A 26,279-nucleotide genomic window follows, 5' to 3' on the forward strand; every position below is an offset into this window, starting at 1 on the left:
TGTCTGTGTGTGAATTTTACAAGCATTTAACAAATTGCTGATATTTTGCTGGAAATCTTATGGTCCTTCAACTCTACTAAGATTACTTTGTTTACAAGGAAAAAGCCAAATGGATTGCTAGAGGCTGTATTATGAACAGGAGACAGTTAGGTCCTGATTCAGCAAGATATTTAGGGTTCGTGTACATGGGAGGGAAGGGGAAGCCAGGAATAGCTAATGGTGAATAGCTACTGTTCACTAACTCCCCATGTGGACACACTCATTCTGCGGTAAGAGGGCCTTTGTGCAATTTAGGTTGGGAAGTAGATTAAGCTAAAGCACACACAGGCACACTTATTGTGGAATAAGTGTCCACATGAGGAGTTACTGCTGAATGGCTCTTGTGCTTCAAATTCATACCCTAGTTACTTTGCACTAATTTCACCTTGAATTCCCCTTGTGGACAAGCTGTAAGCATGTACCTATCTTAAAGCGCTTAAGTAGTTCCATTGACTTTTTGTGTGAGTAGTTCCAATGTTTAGAATTAAGTATGTGCTAAGAGGCTGTCAGAGCGCACTCACCTCCAGACTGGCATCTCCTCCTTGTTGTTCTGGGAATTGGGAAGAGGCTGATGTCCCCGTCCGTGATCTGCACACTGTCGCTCCTTCTCAGCAATCTGCCTGCAACCTCTCTCACAGCATCAGGAACCACATCATCCTCTTCATGGCTCGTCTCTCCGGCTGAGTTACTATCCATGTTCCCACCCACCTGTTCTGGGGGAGTTTAGCTCCTAGTACAGCCAGTGCCCCGGCGATCACTGCAGTCAGTTGTCCCACCAGTGTGTGGCAGATGCCCTATCACAGATGCTTTTTGCTGAATCAGGCTATAGCTAGTGGATATTGCTGAGCATAAAAATATGACCACCTCCTAATCTCTCTTAAAGACTCAGAACTACTTCTTTGTGTAGTGACCCTACGGGTTCTCCACTGTAGGTATGCTTGCATCCCTGCACTGCTGATCAGAGAACTTGAATAGCAGTGTCCATTATGTCTGCACATGTGCTCTCTCTCCTTGTGCATTACCACAAGGCTAGTCAGTGTTCGTGGGCTAACCCCACTCAGTTCCTTCTCAACCACCCCTGGCTAGAGATGGAGCTATTAGCATTCTGTTAGCGACTATTACCTTGTGCTTTCTTTGTAGCCTAGAGCCTAGTTTTTAGTAGTAGTTAGTCTAGCGTCTTTTATATTTGACATTATGTCCCCCCCAAAATAGTTTTTTCTTCCTGCCCTTTCCTTTGGGGGCCCATCCCCCACAACAGGGTATGCCTGATTCTCTGGGATTCAAGAAGTGCCTTTCCTGCAACAAGGCTATCCCTGTTGAAGATGTGCCCTCACAGTACATTCATTGCCTCGGGAAAGGATACATTCCTCAAAAGTGCACTGTCAGCAGCTTAGACCTCAGTCTCGCAAGGACAGAGAGCTAGGGCAGAAAATAATATTTATGGAGGCAGCTCTCAGACGATCTCCGGACCTGCACCAAGACTCTCCATGCAGATGTAAGTCTTCCCCAGAGCCCTCAACATCCAAGGGCCATAGGGTGAAGAAATCAGCCACTGACCCCTCTCATAAGTTGAAAAAGAGAGCAGGAAGTCCCCACAGAGAGCCGCAAGCTAGCCACAAACAATCCTGGATACCATCGGCATGCTTAATATCCTAGATACCATCGGCACTGAGACAGACCAAGCCCGGTACCCATGGTCCAAGGAAGACTACAGTGGCAAGTACTGTTGACGCACCCACAGACCCATTGGGCACAGACACCAAGTCAATGGCATGTAAGAAGAGAAGGAGCAAACATTTAATGGCACACTGATAGTGATGTCGTATCAGTACAGATGCCTCATCCAGTACCTGAAGGGCCAGTGCGGACAAGAGTCTCCTTTCCTGGGCACTGGGACCTCTGCACTGAGTCCCTGCCCAGCACAGGAGTCTTCTCTTCTGCCTTGCCACATCCCTGCACTCTCCAGTGCAGACTCAGATAGTGAACTGGAGGAGGGAATATCTCAGTATTCCACCCAAGCCCCCAACAGTGCCTGATACCAGCAGGGCCCCAGACATAACCCCAGATGGCCCCACCACTGCCATTCTTGTATGGCTATCCCCTGGGCTGCCTACCATCCCCAGGACTCTCAGACTTCTAGTCCCACCCATGAGCCCCCAAGACACACTTCCTCGACCATGGCATCCAGGGCTTTGTAGCTCCCAGAAGAAGTCTTTGGAGTGTGAGGATGATGCCAAGGAGGAGGTGACCCCAAAAACCATCTCGTCCTCCTCCCCAGACGAGGCTGTAATGCCTCCCTACCATCCCTCTTCTAGGACTTCACAAAGAGAGTTGGCTGACTTTCTCCAGATAACTCTGGAGGAAGTCAAGGACATGCACCATAAGTTCCTGAACATCCTGCAGTCGTCATCTTCCTCCAAAGTGGCCCTCCCTATTAATGAAGCCCTTCTTGGTCTCTCAAGAACCATATGGCAGACCCCAGCATCGGTCGCACTGACTTGCAAGTGATCAGACAAAAAGTAATGTGTCCTGGCGAGTGAAACAGAGTCTCTCTTCTTCAGCCCTCCACCTAACTCTGTTGTGGTGGATGCTGTCAGTTCTCATGGCCATCAACACCACATGAAGTCCACGCCCTATGATAGGGACTGGAAGTGTCAGGACCTATTTGGGAGGAAGGCATACTCTGCCACGGATCAGTTTTGAATTGCCAGTTACCAAGTGCTTGTGGTGAAATATGAGTATGGGAATTACTCGAAACTGAACAATTTTATTGAGCAGCTGCCCAAGTCGCATCACAAACAATTTAAGGCCATCATCCAAGAAGGAAAACTAGTAGCAAAGACATCGCTACAATCTGCCATTGATGCAGCCAGTACTGCAGCCAGATCCATTTCCGTGGTGGTGGTGATGAAATATCCTGAACTCTTGGGTTTCCTGAAGGAGGTGCAGGTAACCGTGAAATATCTTCCCTTTGAGGGGCACTAAGCTCTTCGTGGAGAAAACTGGTGCCTCACTTCACCCTCTGAAGGATTCTCAAGCACTCTCCATTTGCTGGGCATCTACACGCTGGGACAAAAGAGAAAATTTAGTCCACAGCCCCAGCATAAGCCATGCACTTCCCAATACCCAGCTCAACAATACTAAGAGCCACAGGGGAAAAAAACCTAAATTCTCCAGATGTAAACATCCGGCCAGCAATCTTTCTTGTTCTAGCCTTCCACATCCAAATATCAATTTTGTCACGTTGGTTGAGGTTCCAATAGTCCATACCCTACAACTGCTACATCTGACCATTGCTAATCCACCTATTTTGCCACCGTCTGGCAGCATTGTGCAGTACCTGGGGCGCATAACATTGGACCAATGGGTCCTAGAGATTGTTCGCCTTGGTACTCTATCCATTTTACCCCCTGCCCCCTCCACAACACTGTTCCATGTCCCTCTTCAGGGATCCTTCTCATGAGAGTTTCCAGTTAGGAGCCATAGAACCAGTACCTCGGCACCTATGAGGCAAAGCGTTCTACTCTTGGTATTTCCTGAGACCCATATTGGACCTCAGCGCTCTCAAAAAGTTTGTCAAAGCTCAGAAATGCAAGATGGTCACTTTAGCAATGATCATTCTGGCGTTGGAACAGGGCGACTGGTTTTCGGCCCTTGACCTCCAGGGCATGTATTTTCACATCTCAATCTTACCAACTCACAGATGATTTCTCAGATTCATCCTGGGACAAGATCATGACCAGGACAGGTTACTCCCCTTCACGTCATCTTCAGAGTGTTTTCCAAGGTTCTCTCAGTAGTGGCCACCCACTTATGCTCCCAAGGAATCATGATTTACCCTTGCCTGGATGATTGATGACTGGGTGAGCCTCATGGAGAGATCAGGCTCTGAGGAGGCAAAGTCATGCTGCACTTGTTTACAGAGCTTGTTTACACATCAACCCTTACTCCAATACCTTGCCTGGAGTTTATAGACACCAGCCTTGACTCTTTGTGTCAGGGCCTTCCTACTTCAGCACAAATTTCTCTCTCTGGCCTCACTAATGGAGACCATCCAAAACAGCCCGCAAATATCAGCCAGCTATTGCCTACAAACTCTTGAGACATAAGGCAGTGGGCACAATGGTAATACCACACGCCAGACTTCTCATGCGGTGCTTTCATATGTGCTTCAGCTCAATTTACAGACCAAACAGGGACAGACTAGACAAACCCCTGTCACTGCTCACCAGGGTAGAAACCTCCCTAGACTGGTAGAAAGTCTCAGCCAACATTTGCAAAGGGATCCCCTTTGCGCATAATCCTTCATTGTTGCTTCTCACCACTGTTGCATTACTTAGGGGGTGGGATGCACATCTAAACGGCCTTTATGATATATGGGAAATGGTCACCCACAGAGCGATCCCTCTACATCAACCTCCTCAACCTAAGGGCAGTCAGGAATGCCTGTACCCATTTCTTCCCACTGACCAAAGGGTCATACATGAAAGTTCTAACAGACAACGTTGCCTGTATGTTCTACATAAACTGACAAGGGGGAGCCTGATCTCCTTTCCTTGGTGGGAAAGTGATGAGACTATGGAACTGGTATATCTTCCACGTTGTCAGTGGCCTACCTCCCAGGTACACGGAACTTGATGGAGGACAGTCTGTCGCAAATTCCCTCATGACTACGAGTGAGAGCTAGACCCAGCAGTACTTCATGATCTATTCAGGTGGTGTCACTTATTTGTCACTTACCTGATCACAGACTTATTTGTCACTTACCTGAACAAGAAATGTCCATGCTACTGCTCCAGAGCGAGGATATGACATCACTCCTTAAGTGATGCTCTCCTCCCCCCCGGGACAGGTATGCCTTCCTTTATGCCTTCCCTCCCTTTCCACTAATATCAAAGGTCCTACCGAAGATAGAGATGCAGTACATGTCCTTCTGATTGCCCCAACGTGGCCAAGACAGACATAGCATCCCTATCTGTCACAGCTCACAATGTGCCTACCAATCTCTCTCCTCCACATCTCCTCTCACAGAACAGAGGACATAGCCTACATCTCAACCTGGCAAGTCTTCACCTCAAGGCATGGCTCCTTCTTGGTTCCAATCCCTAGAGAGCTCCTGTTCAACGGTGATGCAAGAGGTGGTATTACACAACAGAAAATTCTTGATATTTTTGTAGGTAAGTACATCATGGTCCAGATTTCGGATTTGGTGTATGTCCCAACAAATCTCCATGACTCTTGTGTCACCCACACAAAATTCTCTGTTACATACACCCTAAGGCACCCAACTTTACCCTCAATTTGTTGCCAGTACACTCTTGGACATCTCACCTCTACCTAGTTCCTAGGGTTCCAGGCTTCCACCTCTACCTAGTTCCTAGGGCTCAAGGCCTAACCCAGTTGATTTAGGCACCCCCAATCTTTCCCAGTTCCTAGGGCTCCAGGCAAAAGGCACCTAACTTTACCCTTCCGTGGGCTCCAGGCTCTACTTCTCTGTGGACTCAGCGCAAACACCCATTCCCTGTGGACTCAGGGCTTGATCCTTTGCAGGTTTATGGGGCCTGACCAGTAATATCTTATTTAACCTCTATTTATTAACAATCACCAAAACAGAATGCACACACTAAGCGTACAATGCTCACCACTCCCAATCAGTCAGATGAACTTTTCCTAATGGCCAGTTAGGATCAGGTCATCTGGGGATTCCACCTTCTGCACAATTATGATTGGCATGATGTTGACGTATGCAGCTCTGATGTTGAGGCTGTGTCCTGGAGTTGGTTCCAAATAACTTCCTTTTGGAACCCAGTTTATATAGTGAAACTTGAGTCTTGCTTAGCTGTACCTTAGCCAATCATTTTATTGAAATATTACTAAACAATTTTCTAACCAATCCTAACATATTGTAAAACAATTCTTCTTCGAGTGGTTGTTCATGTCCATTCAAAGTAGGTGTGCACGCGCTGCGTGCACGCCAGCCGGAAGATTTTCCCCTAGCAGCGTCCGTAGGGTCGGCCCTGGCGCTCCCTGGAGTGGTGCCACTATGGCGTCCTATAAGGGGGCCTGCCGACCCTCCACCCCCTCAGTTCCTTCTTACCGCTGGTGACGGCTAGCTGGAACTTCTCTTGCGCATAGCAAGTTTGCAGTGTCCTATCCTTATGTATAGACCGTGTATACAGTTGCATTATAGTTAGTTTACTTAGATCATTGTATATAATTCTTCGTAGTTGGGGGGTCCCCCCCCAAGTTTTTGTCGCCTGCTGGGGCATGCCCGGGTCCCCCGGGTTTAAACTATGCAAGGACTGCGGGAAATTCATGCCCAAGAGTGACCCGCACTCTGCTTGTTTGAGGTGCCTCAGAGAGAGCCACCAAAAGGACCAGTGCTCTATCTGTAGAGGCTTCCGCCCGAGAACTCTCAAGGACAGAGCTCAAAGACTTAGAGTCCTTCTGATGGAGGCTGCCCTGCGGCCACCCTCAGACCTGGAACCGGCCGAGGCGGTGCCCAGCACGTCTTCCTCGGTGCGGAGCGCCCCGGCACCGGCATCAGGACTTAGGGTCCAGCCCAAGTCGTCAAAAACCTGGCACTGGACGGAGTCGGGTCATAGGAAGTCAGCCTCAGTGCGGCACCGCTCACCGTCGCCGGTGCCCGCCAAGAAGAGAAAGCCGGTGAGGGAACGGTCACCCCACCAGGATCCGAGGCCGACGCCGTCCGCGAGTGCAAGCGGACAGGCTGGGCTACAGCCCTCGGCGGCTCCGTTGACTCCTGCACCGCAGAGAGGGCGGTCGAGTCCGGACCAGCCTAGATCCCCGGACCTCAGAGGAGACTTGCGCCTGCCTTCGACGCCGGAGGCGTTCGAGGCGGCCTCAGATTTGATGGGACTCCCGGCACCGACCTCCCCACACCGTAGGGAGTTGCCAACCGTGGTCCGTCCCCCAGTACAATCAAGGGGCAAGCCGGCCATGCTGTCGCCTCCCTCCCCGCACCGCGCCGCTAAGATGGCACCGGACCAGATAAGAGGCTCCCCGCCGCCTCTGCACCGCTCTCCAACGGCACCAGGTGCTGCTCCCCCCAGGTCCTCGTACTCAGAGACCTCAGAGGCAGACTCCTACCGCTCCAGCCGGTCACGGAGCAGGAGATCGGTTTCGGGGGCGAGCCACCAGCGTTACCCACAGTGGCAGCAACAATGGCAGCCGCCCTCGCAGTGGCCGTTTTGGACTCCCTGGGCCTACCACCAGTCGGTAGGCCAGGCGTTTGGTCCTCGATCAAGGTCGGCCTCGGTCTCCTCAGTGTCGGTGGCCCCGGCGCAGCTGCCTCTTCCACTGGCACCGTCGCCGGGCAGGGGTGTGCCATTTTCAAGTTCAGCACCCGCTAGCCGGGCAGCGGCTTCGGTTCGGGCTCCGCAGGCACCGCCCAATACGCCAAGCCGCTCACTGGCAACCCCGGTACCGGTCGCGGTGCCGCATTTAGAATCGGAACCGGCACCGCAACCACAGTACCGTGTGCCACAGGACCCCAAAGGGCTGCATGCACCGGAGGAAGGGCCGATCAATGTAATTTCCTCGTCTTCCTCCCCGGACAAAGCGGTCTCAGGCACAGCGGCGGCACCAGCCCTAGAGGACACTCTAATCCTCCAGCAATTGCTCTGCGAGGCTCTGAGCTGCTCGCCGATCCAAGCTGAGGAAATCGAGATGGACGCGGACCCTGTAGTAGACATCCTGGCTCCCTCAGGGCCAGCCAGGGTGGCTCTCCCGCTGATAAAGACCATAGCAGATACATCCCGCACCTTATGGCAAATGCCAGCCTCACTGGCCCCTACTGCCAAGAGAACGGAGCGGCGCTATTTTGTCCCCTCTAAAGGGCACAAACACCTGTACAACCCCTCCCCCCCCCGGACTCCCTGGTAGTGGATGCGGCCAACCAGCGGGAGCGTCAAGGGTTTTAGGGGTCAACACCAAAGAGCAGGGACGCTAAAAGACTCGAGCTCTTTGGTAGAAAGGTGTACTCCACGGCGGGCCTACAACTCCATATTGCCAACCAACAGGCAATTGTAAGCCGATATGGTCATAACACATGTTCAGCCATGTCGAAGTTTACGGAGCTCCTTCCCCAGGACTCGAGGTCAGAGTTTTCGGCCCTAGTGGAGGAGGGAAAGCTGATCTCCCGAGCCTCTCTCCAGGCTGCCTTAGATGCGGCGGACTCAGCCTCGCGCACCCTGGCCACAGGCCTGGTCATGCGGCGGGGAGTCTGGCTCCAGGCCTGCCCTATGAGGTCCAGCAGACAATTCAAGACCTCCCCTTCGAGGGTCAGATGTTATTTTCAGAAAAGACAGACAAACGTCTGCATAGCCTAAAGGACTCGAGGGCCACGCTTCGCTTGCTGGGCTTGCATACCCCTGCGACCCAGCGCAGACAGTTTAGGCCGCAGACGGCCCCACGCCCATACCAGCCACAGACTCGCCAGGAGCTGGGGCAGAAATGGCAGGAGGCACCACCAACGCCACCCCTCTGGGCAGGCGTCCGGTCAATCGAGACCACCATCGGGGCCTAGACCCCCTATTTGATGGTATGGTCGAGGGCGACCTACCTATCGAGACTCTGGATCCTTCTACCCCTACCTTTGGGTCACGTCTGTCCCCCTTCTACCATGCCTGGTCCCGAATCACGTTGGACAGCTGGGTGCTCCGCACGGTAGAGAGGGGATATTCTATCCAGTTCTCCTCCCTCCCGCCCCACCAGCCGCCCTCCCCGTCCCTCTTCAGGGACCCATTTCACAAGCAACTTCTAACTCAAGAAGTGAAGTCCCTCACGGAGGCAGGGCCGGTGGAGGAAGTCCCTCGGGAGCTCAGGGGCAAAGACTTCTACTCCCGGTATTTCTTAATACCGAAGGCAAAAGGGGGCCTGAGGCCCATCCTAGACTTGCGGCGGCTGAACAAGTTTGTGCGAAAGCTCAAGTTCCGCATGGTCTCCCTGTCCTCGATTATTCCCTCCCTGGATCCAGGAGATTGGTATGCTGCCCTCGACTTAAAGGACGCTTATTTCCACATTGCCATAATTCCCCGACACCGTCGGTACCTCAGGTTTGTCATGACCGACGCCCATCTGCAGTTCATGGTGCTCCCGTTCGGCCTGTCAGCTGCTCCAAGGGTCTTCACGAAGTGCATGGCAGTCATGACGGCCTTCCTGCGCAGGCAGGGCATCCAGGTATTCCCCTACCTGGACGACTTGCTCATAAAGGGCCGCTCCCAGGAGCAGGTGGAGACCCAGGTGTCGTTCATCTGGTGGACCTTCCTCGATCTCAGCCTCCTCTTGAACGAAGCCAAGTGCACCCTGTCTCCGACGCAACGAATAGAGTTCATAGGAGCAGTTCTGGACTCCACCCATGCCAGAGCGTACCTGCCGGAATCCAGGTTCCGTGCGATTTCCGAGCTCATACTCTGACTGCACGATTACCACGGCGCGAGTTTGCCTCCGGCTGTTGGGTCACATGGCGGCGTGCACCTATGTGGTAGACCATGCCAGACTCCGGCTTCGCCTTCTACAGTCCTGGTTAGCGACAGTTTATTGCCCGGCCAGGGACCCCTTGGACTCAGTGTTGTCCATTCCCCGCTTGGTGCTAAGCTTGCTGCGGTGGTGGCTCGACCCGCAGAAAGTGTGCATGGGTGTCCCCTTCGCTGCCCCTCAGCCCTCCCTCTCCCTGGTAACGGATGCCTCGGATCGGGGTTGGGGAGCGCACCTGGGACACCTCAGGACGCAGGGCTTGTGGTTGCCGGAGGACCTCAAGTTGCATATCAGTGTCAGGGAGCTGAGAGCGGTTCGCCTGGCTTGTTTGACCTTCCGGTCCCACCTGGCCGGCAGATGTGTTTCAGTCCTCTCGGACAACACGGCGGCAGTCTTTTATATCAACAAACAGGGGGGTGCACGCTCCTCTCCCCTGTGCAGGGAAGCCCTCGCACTGTGGGATTTCTGCGTCCACAATGCTACCCACCTGACGGCGTTCTACATTCCGGGGGAGCAGAACGGTTTGGCGGACACCCACAGCTGCTCGTTCCGGGGTCACGAGTCGTCCCTCCGATGGGATGTGGTGCACTCAATTTTCCAACTCTGGGGCTTTCCCCAGTTAGACCTGTTTGCCTCGAGGGAAAACAGGAAGTGCCGACGATTCTGCTCCCTCCTGGGCCACAGTCAGGGGTCTCTGTCAGACGCCTTCCTACAGTCTTGGGGGGTCGGTCTGCTCTACGCCTTTCCTCCGACTCCCCTGATACACAGGGTGATTTTGAAGATTCACAGGGATCACGCGCGGGTAATCCTGATAGCTCCAGCGTGGCCACGCCAGCACTGGTACACGTCACTCCTGCACATGTCCGTTCAGGCACCACTGGCGCTGCCCCTGCTCCCAGACCTGATCACGCAGGACCGGGGCTCCCTCCGCCACCCGAACCTCGAGTCCCTTCACCTCACAGCATGGATGCTCCATGGCTGAACCCGGTGGAGATGCAGTGCTCCCAGCAGGTCAGACAAGTGCTGCTCGGTAGTAGGAAACCGTCAACTAGGGCCACCTACCTGGCCAAATGGAAGCACTTCTCCACATGGTGGGGTCAGCGAGGTCACAATCCGCTGGAGGTCCCAATCCCCATTGTCCTAGACTATATTTGCTCCACCTAAGACAACTGGGCCTCTCTCTTTCCTCCATTCATGTTCACTTGGCGGCCATCTCGGCTTTCCATCCAGGAGAGGGGGGGTACCTCGGTGTTTGTGAACCCGCTAGTCGGGCGTTTCCTCAAAGGTATGGACAGGCTATTTCCGCATGTTCGTCAGCCGACCCCTGCTTGGGATCTGAATCTGGTCCTCTCTGCCCTCTCGGGGCCTCCCTCTGAGCCTCTGGCTTCGTGCTCCCTGTTGTACTTGTCGTACAAGACCGCCTTCCTGGTGGCGATCACCTTGGCCAGGAGGGTGTCGGAGCTCAGGGCGTTAACATCCGAGCCCCCGTACACTGTCTTCTATAAGGACAAGGTCCAACTTAGACCTCACCCAGCTTTCCTACCCAAGGTTGTTTCACAGTTCCACATGGGTCAAGATATTTTTCTCCCGGTGTTTTATCCGAAACCACACTCTTCCAATGAGGAGCGGAGGTTACATTCCCTGGATGTCCGCAGGGCCTTGGCTTTTTACATCGAGCGTACCAAGCCGTTTAGACGCTCGACTCAGCTCTTCATCGCAGTGGCGGATAGGATGAAGGTGTTCCTGGTCTCCTCTCAGCGCATCTCTTCGTGGATCGCGACCTGTATCTGGGAATGTTATCGCATAGCTAAGATCTCTGTCCCTCCGGTCATGGCCCACTCCACTAGGGCGCAGGCCTCCTCTGCGGCATTCCTGGCTCAGATCCCGACTCAGGAGATTTGTAGAGTGGCCATGTGGTCCTCCATTCTCGTCACACTACGCCATCACATACCAGGCTAGGGATGATGCAGCCTTCGGTCGTGCAGTGCTCCAGTCAGCAGTGATCTCTGACCCTGCCACCTAAGGTCAGGCTTGTGGGTCACCTACTTTGAATGGACATGAACAACCACTCGAAGAAGAAAAAACGGTTACCCACCTTTTAGTAACTGTTGTTCTTCGAGATGTGTTGTTCATGTCCATTCCAATACCCACCCTCCTGCCCCTCTGTCGGAGTGCCGGCAAGAAGGAACTGAGGGGGTGGAGGGTCGGCGGGCCCCCTTATAGGGCGCCGTAGTGGCGCCACTCCAGGGGGCGCCAGGGCCGACCCTACGGACGCTGCTAGGGGAAAATCTTCCGGCTGGCGTGCACACGGCGCGTGCACACCTACTTTGAATGGACATGAACAACACATCTCGAAGAACAACAGTTACTAAAAGGTGGGTAACCGTTTTTTCTTTAACCAATTATACCCCGCCCCCTTCCTTGATTTACACTTAGCAAAATTAGTTAAGTAACAGACAGAAACAATCAAAGAACCAGACATAGACCATATAGATGAACAATAGAGAAGTGGGGACCATAAAGACAAAACAATAAGTAGGGATTTCACAACCACAACTGTTGATAAGTGATTTCTTGCCGGACAGAATGTTATCAAAGTTTTCTTTAATGATCTTAAGATCTGTTTCTTTATCTGGTGATGTGTATTATTAGGACAGGATTGCCTTCTTAACAGCACGATATTACATTGTTTTAATGTAATTTAGATGGAATGTGAGGGTGTGACTTTCTGCTTCTGGGATCATGGCTGCTGCTTGCCTAATATGGCTGCAGAAAAAGGCCTCAGCCTTATACTTCCACACATCCTTGACTATGCACTGGCACTGAAAAGATTGTGGCAGTCCATAAACCCTTTTAGAGTCTACCTAGTGGCAATAACAGCCTTCCATCATCCAGTGGAGGGTACTCAGTGCTGTCAAACCTGACAACCAAAAGTTTCCTCCAGGGTATTGTAAACCTCTTCCCACAAGTTCGGCCTCCTACTCCCACTTAAACCTAGTACTGAAAGGACTGACTAGGCCTCCCTTTGAACCCAGACCAACTCTTTGCTTACTTACCTCTTCATGAAAATGGCCTTCCTGATAATGATTACTTTGGCCAGTAGAATAGGGGAAATAGTGGCTCTGAATGTACATTCCCCATATTCAGTATTCTTTGGGACAAAGTTACCCTCAGACAAAATCCAAAATTCATTCCCAAGGTAACCTCCCCATTTCACATGAACCAATTGATTCACCTTCCAACCTTCTATCCCAAGCCTCACCGAGACAACAGAGACACTATATTACCCTAGATGTCAGAAGTCCCCCAGACTTTTACCCTCCATTGCAGAATGATCCAAGGGTTTGGCAATATCAGCCAAAAGACTTTCCATGCAGGTCTCATAACATTGTCTGATACATTTCAAAGTTTGCAGTATGACCCCTTTGGATACATTCCACAAGGTCAAACTTCTCATCCATCGCCTTCTTCAAGAATGTCCCTATCTCAGAGGTCTGTAGAGCAGTGACATGGGCGTCAGTCCACATTTTTGCAGAACATTATGCGATTGCTGGGGATGCTGCCTTTGGCTCCACAATGCTGTCATCTGTAACTGACCCAACTCTGACGTCCCAGCCCTCCAGAGGGAAGATGTGTAATGTATACTGCTTGGGAGTCAGCTATAGTGGAGCACGCATAGGGACACTACTCGAAGTAGTAGTTACCTTCTGCAGTAACAATGTTTCTTCAAAATGTGTGTGTCTATGGGTGCTCCACAACCCACCCTCCTCCCCTCTACTTCAGAGTTTCTGTCAATGACTCTGTGGGAGAGACGGAACTGAGGGGGGTTAGCCCACACCCGCGGGCTAGCCTTGTGGCAGGGCATGAGGAGAGAGAGCACATGCGCAGGCCTAACAGACGCTGCTACCAAAGTTCTCCAATCAGCAGCACAGGGACACAAGCACACCTACACTGGAGCACATCTAGGGATACACATCTTGAAGAACCACCGTTACCGGGCAAGGTGAGTAACTTCTTTCGTAACCATACTGATGACCTAATTAATATAATGGTGTGCTACAAAGCTGAAGTGGAAAAATATTCTTGGTTAACTTGTAAAAACATATTTTGATATACCTAGTTAAACAAAATATCCTTTTTTCGAACATGTTTTAGAACTGTACAGTGAACCCTAAAGAAGGTATCCTGGCAAGAGTGGAAAATCTTGGGAACATCTTCAAAGAGAAATTTGCTGAAGCAGTTGGACAGGGATGTGCCGAAATTGGCTCACAGGCAACTAATATTTTGATTTCATATTATTCATTTGAACGCTATCAACATTAGCTAATGTGAGACAAAATGTACTTGCCAGCCTTTTACTGTGGAGATTGGGAGTGATAAAGTAATATTTTTCTCAACCTGGGAAACTGGGGATGTAACTCTGGCAAGGCTCTAAGATGCTATTTGACAAACAATTTAGCATACTGTGACAAAGTTCCTCCTCTACCTTGGTGGGTCCTGCGTTTATTGGCAGATTTGCTCACCTCAGTGATCTTCCCCACAGTCTGGATCAACTCCTCCTGTGTCTGATCAGGAGTTGGGAGGTTTGGGGGGAACCCGGGCCCGCCCTCTACTCCGGGTTCCAACCCAGGGCCCTGTGGATTGCAGCTGTCTATAGTGCCTCCTGTAACAGCTGCATGACAGCTACAACTCCCTGGGCTACTTCCCCATGGCCTCCTCCAAACACCTTCTTTATCCTCACCACAGGACCTTCCTCCTGGTGTCTGATAACACTTGTACTCCTTAGTCCTCCAGCAGCTCACCCTCTCACTCTCAGCTCCTTGTGCCTCTTGCTCCCAGCTCCTCACACGCACTTCCTCTCCTCTGGCTCCCCCCAGCCTGACTAGTCTGGGTCTGTCACAATATATAGGAAGGTCTAGAAAGAAAAAAAATGCATACACTTAAAAATATTTTAAAATAACCTTTTTTTAATGAAGCATAGGAAAATTACCAGAAAAGGTAATAGGGTAATAATTGGAGATATACCAAATCTCCTAGAACTGGAAGGGAGCTTGAAAGGTCATCAAGTCCAGCCCCCTGCCTTCACTAGCAGGACCAACTTTTGCCCCAGATCCCTAAGTGCCCCCCTCAAGGATTGAACTCACAACCCTGGGTTTAGCAGGCCAATGCTCAAACCACTGAGCTATCCTTTCCCCCCAATTTTAACAGTATTTTAACATAGCTGAAACTGTACTTGTATAGTTACCCATTAATCTGCCCTCATGAATAGGATTACTGAACCTTTAAATGGACCTGGTGGCCTGTTTCCCATCCAGTCATCAGGACACTTGTATTTCCCTACAGTGACTTAGATAGCAAGTTCACCCAACTTAGAAGCTCTATATCTTCCAGCTGTCTGCTCTGCTGTCTCATCTTGGCAACTGAAAATTGACCTCTGCACTTTGACTGAAGTTGTAAGAAGATGTTTCAGTCGGTCACAGTCCCAGTAATCCTTGGAGACCACCCTAGCACCACTGGCCAACTTTGCTGGGACAAATCAGATTTTCTTTAAGTGGTCCCAGCATGCACTTTCTTTCCAAAGGATGGAAGTGTATTTCGGCTTTGTTGTGTCAGATTTCAATGACAATCTTATATTATGACTTGCAATAACTTTGTGTAATGTTCTTGACTTTCTTCATTTTTAGAGATATAAGCTTGGTGTAAGGCTATACTACAGAGTAATGGAATCCATGTTAAAGTCGGTAAGTTTAATGAGGATGCATTACTCTTAATACTTTGCTCCTTTTTGAGCAGTATTTCATAACCTTGTGTGTGTTCATCTGTTTCAGGAGGAAGAGCGCCTGTCAGTTCACAATTTTAGGTATATGTTCCTAACTCATAATAGAAAACCATTATTGGTGTGCTAAGACTAGAATTAAGGTCTGCATTTTTTTTTCCCCCCCCAGCAAACTTCTGAACAATAATATCTTCCACACATCTCTTCTGGCCTGTGCTGTTGAGGTTGTCATGGCTACATATGGCAGTAAGTTGAATCTATAGACGTGCAAGATACCATTGCTGTTGTTTATTAGTAGTAATAGCTATATAGAATTCATTAAATTAGTAATTACGTATGCACGTTAAATTTAAGTATCTGAAACTGACAAGCAGCAGTAAATCAGTAAGTACAGAGGGAAAAATTGACAGGAGATCGTATCACTTTAATATTAAATAACTAGTTCTGGTCTTTTTTACTTCAGGGAATGCTTCACAAAGTGATGGCACCAGTACTGAAACAGATTTGTCTTTTCCATGGATTCTCAATGTACTTGATTTAAAAGCCTTTGACTTCTACAAGGTGATTGAAAGCTTTATTAAAGCAGAACCAAGCTTGACAAGAGAGATGATAAAACATCTAGAACGCTGTGAACATCGAATTATGGAATCCCTTGCATGGCAATCAGTAAGTAATGTTTTAAAATAAGTAAAAAATGTGTTTGTCCACTTAGTGTGCCTATATAGAGAAAATAAATTATACCAAACTCCATTAGATTATATATAAAATTGTATTATTAAGAGATATTAGTAATAAAATAAATCACAAAACCAAAATCAGCTTGGTTTGTACGTCATAAATGATTAAAAAAAAAGAAAAAAAAAGAAAAAGAAAAAAGAGGGCCAAATTCTCACTGGTATAAATCAGTTTAGCTTGACTGACTTCAATGAACATATGCTGGCTTACAAACATCTGAGGATCTGGCTCAGAATATTTTAAATGCACTACTCCAAAACTATACATAATATTTTGGTGCCAATAAAAACAGACAAAAAATAAAAGCATAACATTTATTAATTCATGTTTTTCTTTCTTGACACTTGTTGTTCCTATTCAGAGCAAGAGTGTTAGTACAGTACTTGGATATTATTGTTAATGTTGCTGAATACTGAGTTTCCTTGTCCCCGCACTTGGATCAGTTTAGATTTCTTAGTAACTCTGTGCTGACCTGATCTTGAGCAAACTGGTCAATGGTAATAAACTTGTGATATTTGGTACATGTTTCAGGCTTGTAATGAAGAGTCAGCTTAATATGTCAAGGCATGAGGACCACTATGGAGGAGTCTGTTCACTGAAATGTTAATGTCTGGTGAACAACTTTGTGTAGTTTGTTTTAAATGAATCATAAACCTGCAGGTCTTTCCTTTACAATGTTGCAGAATTTGCCCCTTACAATGAATGTGATCCTTGGATGTATAACTGAAGGAGTATAGAGTAGAAGTAGGGAGGTGTTATTTCCACTGTATAAGAAATCTATGAGAACTGTATTGAAATATTGCATTACATTCTGATAACACTTTAAAAGGATGTTGAGAAACTGGGAAGGATTCAGAGAAGAGTGAGGCGAATGCTTTGAAGTCTTGAAAACCTGCTTTACAGTGAGAGACTAAAGAAGCTTAATTTATTTGAGAGTTTTAAAAGACGATGACTTGATCAGAGTCAGTAAGCACTTAGAGGGCTCTTCAGTCTATTAGACAAAAGCATGACAATGGCTAGGAGCTGAAGTCAGATAAATTCAAATTAGAAATAATGAACAGATTTGTAAATGATGGTGATTCGCCATTGGAACAGACTACCAAGGGAAATGTTGGATTCTCCATCTCCTAGTGTCTTCAGATCAAGACTGGATACTTTTCTAGAAGATATGCTTTAACAGACTAGATACCTCTTAGTTTGTGCTAGCAGGGTTTACATGGGGCAGTTAGAGCGCAACACATTAGAACGATCTACAATCAAATCCCTGTAGTCTGGGCTGCGGTGCCCTGTGACAAGCTATGAGTGAAATGTAATGGCCTGTGATGTACAGGTGGTCAAACTAGATCAGTGGTCCCCAACCTTTTCATCTGGCAGGCGCCAGATGAAGGACCGTGGCAGCGGTGGAGCACCTGCCGAAATGCCGCAGAAATTTGTCCGCAGTAAGCGGCGTCATCGAGAGGCGGCGACGCCGAAATGCCGCAGTAATTGGGGGGCGACGCCTCTCGATGATGCCGCTTGTCAGCGGCAAGTGGCGTCATCGAGAGGCATTGCCGCCAAAATGCTGCAGAAATTCGGCAGCATTTCGGCGGATGCTCCACCGCCGGCCAGGACGCGGGCGCATTTAGACAAGCGGTGTCATCGAGAGGCGGCAATGCCGAAATGCCGCAGAAATTCGGCAGCATTTCGGCGGATGCTCCACCACCGGCCAGGACGCGGGGGCATTTAGATGCCCCCACGGGTGCCATGGTGCCCATGGGCACCGCGTTGGGGACCCCTGAACTAGATGATCCACTGGTCAATCCTTTCTGGCCTTAAATTCCTTTGAGTTTTTTAACATCCAAAGTCTGAAAGATGAAGCTAGATAAATTCAGAGTAGGAGTATGATGCAAGTTTTTAGCAAATTAACAGTTGGAACAACTTATCTAGAGGGATGTTGTGGATTCTGTCATTGAAGTCTTTAAATCAAGGTTGGATGTTTTTCTAGAAGATATGCTCTAGCTCAACCAGAAGTTACTGGTTTGATACAGAAATCACTTGGTGAGATTCTGTGAGCAGTATTATGCAGGAGGTGGTATATTAGTTTAGATGGAATAAAGTGGCTCAAAGAATTAAAGGTGTTAACATAACCCAGTCACTGTCCAACATTAAACTAGTTTTTAACAAGGTTTTGATATACAAAGAGCTCAGCCTGCTTAGTATCATGGCGCAAACACCATTAAAAAGCCTTTTAACCTTTTATGAAAGATTAAAAAAAGAAAACAGTTAAAGCATTTGAAATGTAAAGTATTAAATAAGGCTTTCATTTTAACTACATCCCTTGTTCTTTTTCTCTGTAGATGGAGAGAGTTTTGTGAATGAAAAATTATCTTGTTTTGACAGTCTTTTAGATGGTATCAAAGATGGTAATAACTGTCCTCTTGAGGAATAGATAAAAGATAGTTGAGGTTGACTGGAACTGCTGTTAAAATCCAAGCTTATTTCCAAGAAGACAAACACAAACACAGACACAAAAGGGAAGAGAGAAGAATAGCAAAGAGAAAATGCAGCTTCTGTCTCTGATGTTCACTCACTTGCAACCTTGCTGCTGAAAAACATGGGCATGCACATGGTGTTATCAGCCACTCTGAGATCTGGCAAACATGTACCAGTATCTGGCAGTTCAGGGCATTGCTTTTAGCTGCCTCTTTCTGGTCACAGGTTTACAGCAGTGTTGCAAAATATGCAGTCTTGGCTGGCTAAGCCAGACTCTTATTAGACAGAAGGAAAAAAAGAGAAGGATAGCAAAGAGAATAATTCAGGTGGGGAAGAAAGGGAACATACAAAGGGGAGGTGGAGGAGACAGTCTCACATCCAGGTGATATTTGGCATTTAGCCAAAGCTGATGGAGGTGGCGATGTCATCTGGCTTCTTAGGTCAGGTCAGTACATTTTTCAGGATTAGAATGAAGAAGGTCCAGGGTCCCGGGAGACAGTGGGGATGGCAGTCATGATGATAAAGCTTGTTCCTTCCCCTTCTTTTAGTTAACTGGCATAGTGGTGGCCTCTATCTGTTCATCCATATTTTCCTATCAGAGTCTGTCTCTTTTTTTTAAGGACCAAAAAGGGAGTTATGGGCAGGTTAGTCCATCCTCTTATTATTTTGTGCATTAATAGGCCTAATTTCCAACACCAGTTTTGGTTCTTTGTTTTTTGGTTTTAAACTGTCTTGTTTACCAGGCATAATCTTAACACAGTCCTTGATTTACATTAATGAGCCTTTTTGTTTGTACCAATTTAGTCTTTCTTTGCACCTTTTCCCATTGGCATTTGTTGTTGTAGGTTATTGTGACATTTTATGAACTTTTATTCGCTTTTTACAGTTGAGCTCACAATTAGGGTAAATTGTAGACCCAGTTATCACAGCAGACCTTAAAGTGAGTAATCTATGAACCTTGTATATTTAAAAAAAAAAAAAAAAGACGTGCCAGTTGAGATGAGGAATAAAGAAATGGCTGACCTTTAAAGATGCTATTTGGGGCTGAGGTTACTGAACACTGAGGAAAGTAGTAATTTCAGTAGTTATGCGCTAAAGATAGAAAATTCAGAAGTGCTGATTATTGGCTTAACTGTTTACATTGAAGATAATGATTACTATTAACCTCAGTTGGAGCAAAGATATGCAAGTACTGAGATACCACACTTTCTTTTGTAATGAAAACTTTAGATCCAGTAGTTTACATTTTATACAGTACCAACCTGTGTTGTCAATTTTATAGCAAATCCAAATTATAGTCTTCCATTTTGTGTAATTTTTCCTTTAACTCTCTCAAATTTGTCTCTTGACCCAAACTGATTAGAGTAGTCCAGGTGCAATTGCAGTGTCTGGAAAAGAGAACACTAGTCCACAATGCTGTACATACAAACCTGAATTTAGTTGCAATATGCTAAAATTTAGTATGCAGCAAGTGTATATTCTAACTATATATAATACCTTGACAGTTCTATTCTTCATAGGGATGTAAATATAGTTTAAAAAGTTAACCTTTTAAACGATTACAATTATATTGTTTAAACGGCTAACTGATTAAAGGGAGAGGGGCTGGGGTTGCTCTGGCTGGCCAAAGTGGGGGCCAGGGCCTGGCGGGCCCAGTGGGGCCGGGGCTGGCCGGTGGAGGTTAACTGTTAAGGTTGGTTAACCTGTAAGCCTAATGTTTACTAGTTAACCCAGTAGTGGGCAGGGTAGTCTGCTGGCGGGCTGCCAGACAGCTTGTTTTCGTTTGCACAGCCCCTCACAGCTCGCAGGGGGCATGGTTCACTGTTCCTGGCCTAGCAGCCAGACCTGCTGGCCACTTCCGGGACACAGACTGTTTGAAGATAATTTTGGAAACCATTATTATGGCTTCTTAATTCCTTTATGAAGACAAAGGGATCACTGATATGCCCCATGATACTCTTTTTCTAAGGTTTGTTCGTGCTATACTTCACTGACATATTTTTGATGTATGTATAGATTGATTTCAATTTGATAAATGTGTTCAGATTGAATGTCATGAAGATCTAATTTTTATTTGTATTTAGATTTGAACTAAGAAATACACCTATCCAAGACTCTAGGAGACCTAACGTGATTACATTAAATCTCAACAGCATTGAAATCAGTTCCATAGGAACCTGGCTGGCCAACTGAGCTCTGTTCCCTTCTTCACCTAGGAAGCACGCTCTTAGCATTCTTCAAAGACCCTTTCAAATGCATCTTTTGCATTGTGCCTGGAAAATCACCAAATTTGGGCTATTTCAGACCAGGGTATGGGAGTAAGTTCCAGAGTCTCAAAGCCCTGGTAAAGAGCATCCTGCCTGCTGCCCCCTTTCTGGTAATGAGGAGGATCTAGTTGGAGTACCTCTGCTTACCACAGCTGTGGCAGTATGGCACTCAGAGAGGCATTCTCACCACACTGTTAAACACTTCAAAGTTTGATAAAACCCATATTTGATCTGGCATAAAAATTACATGGATTTCTTTCCTTCTCACTTCCTAATAACTGAAAATGCATTTCCTTCTGGATGCAAGGGTTACCAGGTGATTTAGAGCAAGGGTTACTTTGAGTGATTCTACAAAAAGAAACCGAAGGCACTGGGATTCTCTGCAGGTATGCACAAGCACACACAGTAGCATTTCCTGTCTCTTAACCTGCACTTTGTGCCTGCTTACTCAGTGCTTATGATCAGACAGGTTGTTGAAATCTGCATGATTTATTTGCTACAGAGTAGGGTTCCTGTAAACGCTAGTGCTCTGCTTGTTTGAGTACAGTAGGAGACGGGCGTGGCATGCACATGTGATCTAAAACACTTTCAGCAGATTTTTAATCCATCTGACATGACGGAAGTTTTTTTGGGAGAGAAAGTGGGTAGTTTGTGGATAGCTTGTGACTAATTCTGTATAGTGTTTAATTACTAACTTCCTTTAAATATGTTGTGTTTTTATTTTGACACTTGCTATCCTGATTGATTTAGGAAAGTTTAAAAAAAAAAGTTGTCAAAATACAAGTGTCATGAGTAAGGCTACAATTTAATCATGGGTATTTTTAGTACAAGTCATGGACAGGTCTCATGGTCAAGAAACAAAAATTCATGGCCCTTGACTTGTCCATGACTTGTACTATAAATACCCCCTGACTAAATCTTAGCTTGGGGCTCGCTGCCTTAAAAGGGGTTCCGGGGTGTGTGTGTGTGCCCCTGGGACTGCTGCCAAGGGCCGATGAGCTGCTGCTACTCCTGCTGCCCCCGGGACTGTTGCTTAGCCGATCCGAGGAGCCAGCCATGCCGACCGCTGCTTGGGCAGTCGCCGATCCCAGGAGCCAACTGCACCGGTCACTGCTTGGGCAGTCCCTGGGCCCAGCTGTGTGGGGCTGCCTGAGCAGTGGCTGGCTGCGGAGCCGCTCCAGCAGTGGCCAGTGTGTCTGTCGAAACTAGCTGCTTGGGTGGCCCTGGGGTCAGCCACACTGGCTGCTGCAGATGTCACAGAGGTTAGAATGGAGATACTTTATATATAATCTTAATTGTAGTGATTGCATCCACTCCTGCTATCAGATAATTAATTGAAAGGAATGTTTTTAACAATTAAAAATAGTATAACTGTGTAAAACTTAGTTACAATCATCATGTTTCCAGAAATCAGTCTTTGGTACTTAGTTGTTAAATATATTGCTAATATTCAAAATCCAGGCTGTGGAAACAGGCTGTCAAGTTCAAGTGGAACCCCATTGTTTCCTCAGGAAGTTTGACATGTATTAAGCCAGAGGTGTCAAGATTTGTCTAGAATTGTTCACATGCCAAAAACAAAATTGAGGAAAGCCTTCTAAACTGAAAAATTGTCTGCTCATGAAAATGAAACATTAGGGTCCTGATTCAACAAGGTACTTAAGCAAGTTCCTAACTTCAAGCATGTGAGTAGACCCACTAGCTTCAGTGGGGCCAGACAGAGGGTTAAAGTTAAGTACTTTATGAACTGGAGTCTAAGGGGCAGATTGTGAATCTCTTTTTCACAATGGAATTACTCATGTAACTGGTCACAATTGTGAATAAGGGGTACATGATGTGGGACTAAACACTTTGATACCTGGGCCTGATCCAACTCCCAGAGGAATCAGCACAGTGCCCCAGGACAGGTAGGGACTAGTCTGCCTTAGCTCCGTAGCACTGCCGACCAGACCTTTAACAGCCCAGTAGGCAGCGCTGACTGGAGCCACTAGGGTCCCTTTTCGACTAGGTGTTCCGGTCAAAAACCGGACACCTGGTCACCCTATTCTTGGGGCACAGCAATCCTCCCACACAATATTGATTTGAAGAATCAGACTTCAGTTACTTTGAGTCCAGCTGTGCAGGCCTCCAAGAGAGGAAAAAACTAATGTTAAACACCTCTTAAAAATGTCCTAATACAGCTTATTTTTCTATGTTCCAAATTTCAAGTCTGATATGTTGGGCTTTTCAAGGGCTAGGAAGTGAGTGGTGGGTTCCATTGGGAACTTGGGAGTCTCCTCTTTCTAGTACTATAAAGCTCCTATTTCTGATTTTGCAGGGCAACAGAATTTAAAGCTATGGCATTTTTAGATACCGAAAACTTGTCACAAGCTTAGATCTAAATCCTGCTTGTTCTGGGCTCTGAGCAAGTGTAATTTGTGGCGCGAAGGAAACATTTCTGTATCATATGGATTTAAAATAAGAAGTGGGTTCAAAGTTGTTGAGGTTTTTAAATATTTCAGTAGTAGCGGGGAAACTGATTTGTGATCAAGAGGGTAGGTAATGAGGTCAAAGGGGAATGATAAATATCACGCTCCTGTGCAGTTCATTTGTGTGGAGGTGATACCCAGGTAGAGTCCTGTGTTTGTATATAGGTTTCAGAGTGGTAGCCATGTCAGTCTGTATCAGCCAAAACAACGAGGAGTCCTTGTGGCTATAATATATACACTGCGTACTGTATTTTTCACTCCATGCCTCTGATGAAGTGGGTTTTAGCCCACGAAAGCTTATGCCCAAATAAATTTGTTTCTAAGGTGCCAAAAGGACTCAGAGGCTGTGGCTACACTTAGCGCTTCAAAGCGCTGCCGCGGCAGCGCTTTGAAGCGCTAAGTGTAGTCAAAGCACCAGCGCTGGGAGAAAGCTCTCCCAGCGCTGTCCGTACTCCACCTCCCTGTGGGGAATAACGGACAGCGCTGGGAGCCGCGCTCCCAGCGCTGGGGCTTTGACCACACTGGCGCTTTGCAGCGCCGCAATTTGCAGCGCTGGAGAGGGTGTGTTTTCACACCCTGCTGCAGCGCTGCAAATTTGTAAGTGTAGCCAAGCTAGTTGTTTTTGCTGTGTATGTATGAGATAGATAAATTATGCACATCACTAGAAGGTCTCTTCAGAAAGGGTGGATAACTTGAAAAATCTAGTTCAGACTTGTAAATATTTTTTAACTTTTAAATACTTTGCAAAAGCAGTACAAAGCCATTTGACTTGTGGTTTGTCATAAAGAGCACACTATGTTAAATGCTAGGTTACTCTTAATTTTAACAAACCACTTGATTTGCCTTTTGATTCCAAATCAGCCACACAGGAAACAGATCAATTTCCTTACTCTCATCTTAGAGACTCTCGTAAACAAAATGTGTGAAGTGTTAGAATGTACTGATTATTCAGAACTTGGTGTGGTGGAAAATTTGAGCCAACCATCATTATTAAATCATTATGCATGTGTAGCTACCATCAATAAATGTTAATGGAAGTTTCACAGGGGGGTTACATGATGGGGGTATAGATTTAAGAGAAGGTAATTAGAGAGTACTGATGTTGGTTTACATAGGTAAACTTAAAGAAAATAATGCTTATTTCATTCATAACCCTTTAAGCTGTGCATTAGCTAACCTCAGTAACCACATGGTTTTATTACTGTTACCTTGGTCCTTTCCCTCCACTGAAGTCGGTGCAGTTTCACTAGTGTAAAACTGGTGTAAGGATAATTGAACACAAGTGTGACCATGCTTTTCTGGAAGTTAGTGTAATGGCTACCAAGAAAGCAATCTTCTCTTAAACACCTCTTTGTACTGGTTAATTTTTTTTTATCCAAAGAAAATGGAATCTCAGGACACTGAAATATTTCTTTGCATGTGCTGAAAGCAGAAATTTCTTTATTAGAGGTACAATGTACTCTGCTACTATGAAAGAAACTTGAGTGAAAGTAAATGATTACAGATTAGGTTTTAAAAATAATAGAAAAAGTTTTACAAATACTTACATCATCTTTTATATTCGGTAATTTGGAGTGAAACTCTGCTTAGTTTCTACTTCACTGAATGGCCAAACCTAGTCAGTAGCTGGCTTTCTTTAGCTATTTATAGTAAATAGTCCTACTTTATCCTGGCTTTTCTTTTTGGTTCAGTCTTCTTACTCATCCCGTTGCCTACTTTTGAAAACTGATTCATAAGGTTCGGTTTCAGAGAGGAGTCTGGTAAAGTTTAATTTTTGGTGACAAACTGGGTACAGAATAACTAAATAACTAACTTCAGACAATGAAGTTAAACTTCCCGAGATGCACAGTTAAAAGGCATCTTGCAGAATTTTACTGAGGAAAAATATGAAGTATGTATCTGATCTCTCTCATATTTTTCAAGCAGTGTAAAAATGTTTAAATTAGAGTTTTGTTTCTATCTTATTGGGAGATAATATATCCTGTTAAACACCAGTCTCATGACTGGTCCTAGTAAAAGTGTTTTATCACTTTCACAGTTATCTAATTTAGCCATCTGTACTCAGGAAGGGAGATGTAGGTCATCTCCTGTTTGAACATCAGAGGGTAGCCTGCCAGAAGAGAGGAGTGAAAAGCTTGTAGGGTTGCTATCAGAACTAACAGTTTTGAAAAGGTGGCCTGCTCTACATTGATTCATTCATGATGAGAATAGTTTCCCTCCTCTGTGTTTATATATATCCTTACCAGAGTGCCAAAGGATACCCTTGTTTTACTTACTTGAAACCCCTCCTGTGTTGAGACCAGGATCCTTCTAGATGCAGCCTGTTTGGAGATAATTTTGGAAACCATTAATGTGGCTTCTTAATTCTTTATTAAGACAATGGGATCACTGATATGCCCCACAATACTCTTTATAAGGTTTGTTCATGCTACATCAAAAATATGTCAGTGAAGTGTATGTATAGATTGATTTCAGTTTGATAAATGTGTTCAGATTGAATGACATGAAGATCTAATTTTAATTTTTTATTTTGATTTGAACTAAGAAATACATCTATCCAAGATTCTAGGAGCCCTAACATAAAATTAAACTAAATCTCAACAGCATTAAAATCAGTTCCATAGGAACCTGGCTGGCCAGCTGGGCCCTGTTCCCTTCTTCACCTAGGAAGCACACTCTTAGGGTATGGCTACACTTACGGTTTGCAGCGCTGGTAGTTTGCAGCGCTGGTCATCCAGCTGTGCAGGGCCAGCGCTGCAGTGTGGCCACACTGACAGCTACCAGCGCTGCAGTGTGGCCACATTGGCAGCATTTCCAGCGCTGTACTGAGAGGTGCATTGTGGGCAGCTATCCCACAGAGCACCTCATCCCGTTTTGGCGCCGTTTTGGCGCTGAGTATTGTGGGAAGGGGAAGGAAGTGTGTGGGTCATTCCGCTTCCTGTTCCAACGCCCCGTGGTGCATCGCTTCACTTCCCAGCAGTCACACTTTCGCCGTCCACGTTTCTTGCCATTTGTGAGTGCAGCACG

General features: G+C 46.8%; 1 protein-coding gene across 4 annotated transcripts in view; it reads left to right on the forward strand.

Moving 5' to 3' along the window:
* RB1 (RB transcriptional corepressor 1) overlaps positions 1 to 26,279 on the forward strand; it is a 196,507-nt gene that overhangs the window by 74,394 nt on the left and 95,834 nt on the right. For all 4 annotated transcript variants that reach the window (XM_045013833.1, XM_045013842.1, XM_045013850.1 and 1 more), the window contains 5 exons: positions 13,693 to 13,809; positions 15,222 to 15,278; positions 15,366 to 15,397; positions 15,483 to 15,559; positions 15,777 to 15,979. In XM_045013833.1, the coding sequence (XP_044869768.1) occupies positions 13,693 to 13,809; positions 15,222 to 15,278; positions 15,366 to 15,397; positions 15,483 to 15,559; positions 15,777 to 15,979 (486 nt within the window). The remainder of the gene's footprint in view (positions 1 to 13,692; positions 13,810 to 15,221; positions 15,279 to 15,365; positions 15,398 to 15,482; positions 15,560 to 15,776; positions 15,980 to 26,279) is intronic.

The sequence above is a fragment of the Mauremys mutica genome, chromosome 1 (assembly GCF_020497125.1).
Source record: "Mauremys mutica isolate MM-2020 ecotype Southern chromosome 1, ASM2049712v1, whole genome shotgun sequence".
In the NCBI taxonomy this organism is placed as follows: domain Eukaryota; kingdom Metazoa; phylum Chordata; order Testudines; family Geoemydidae; genus Mauremys; species Mauremys mutica.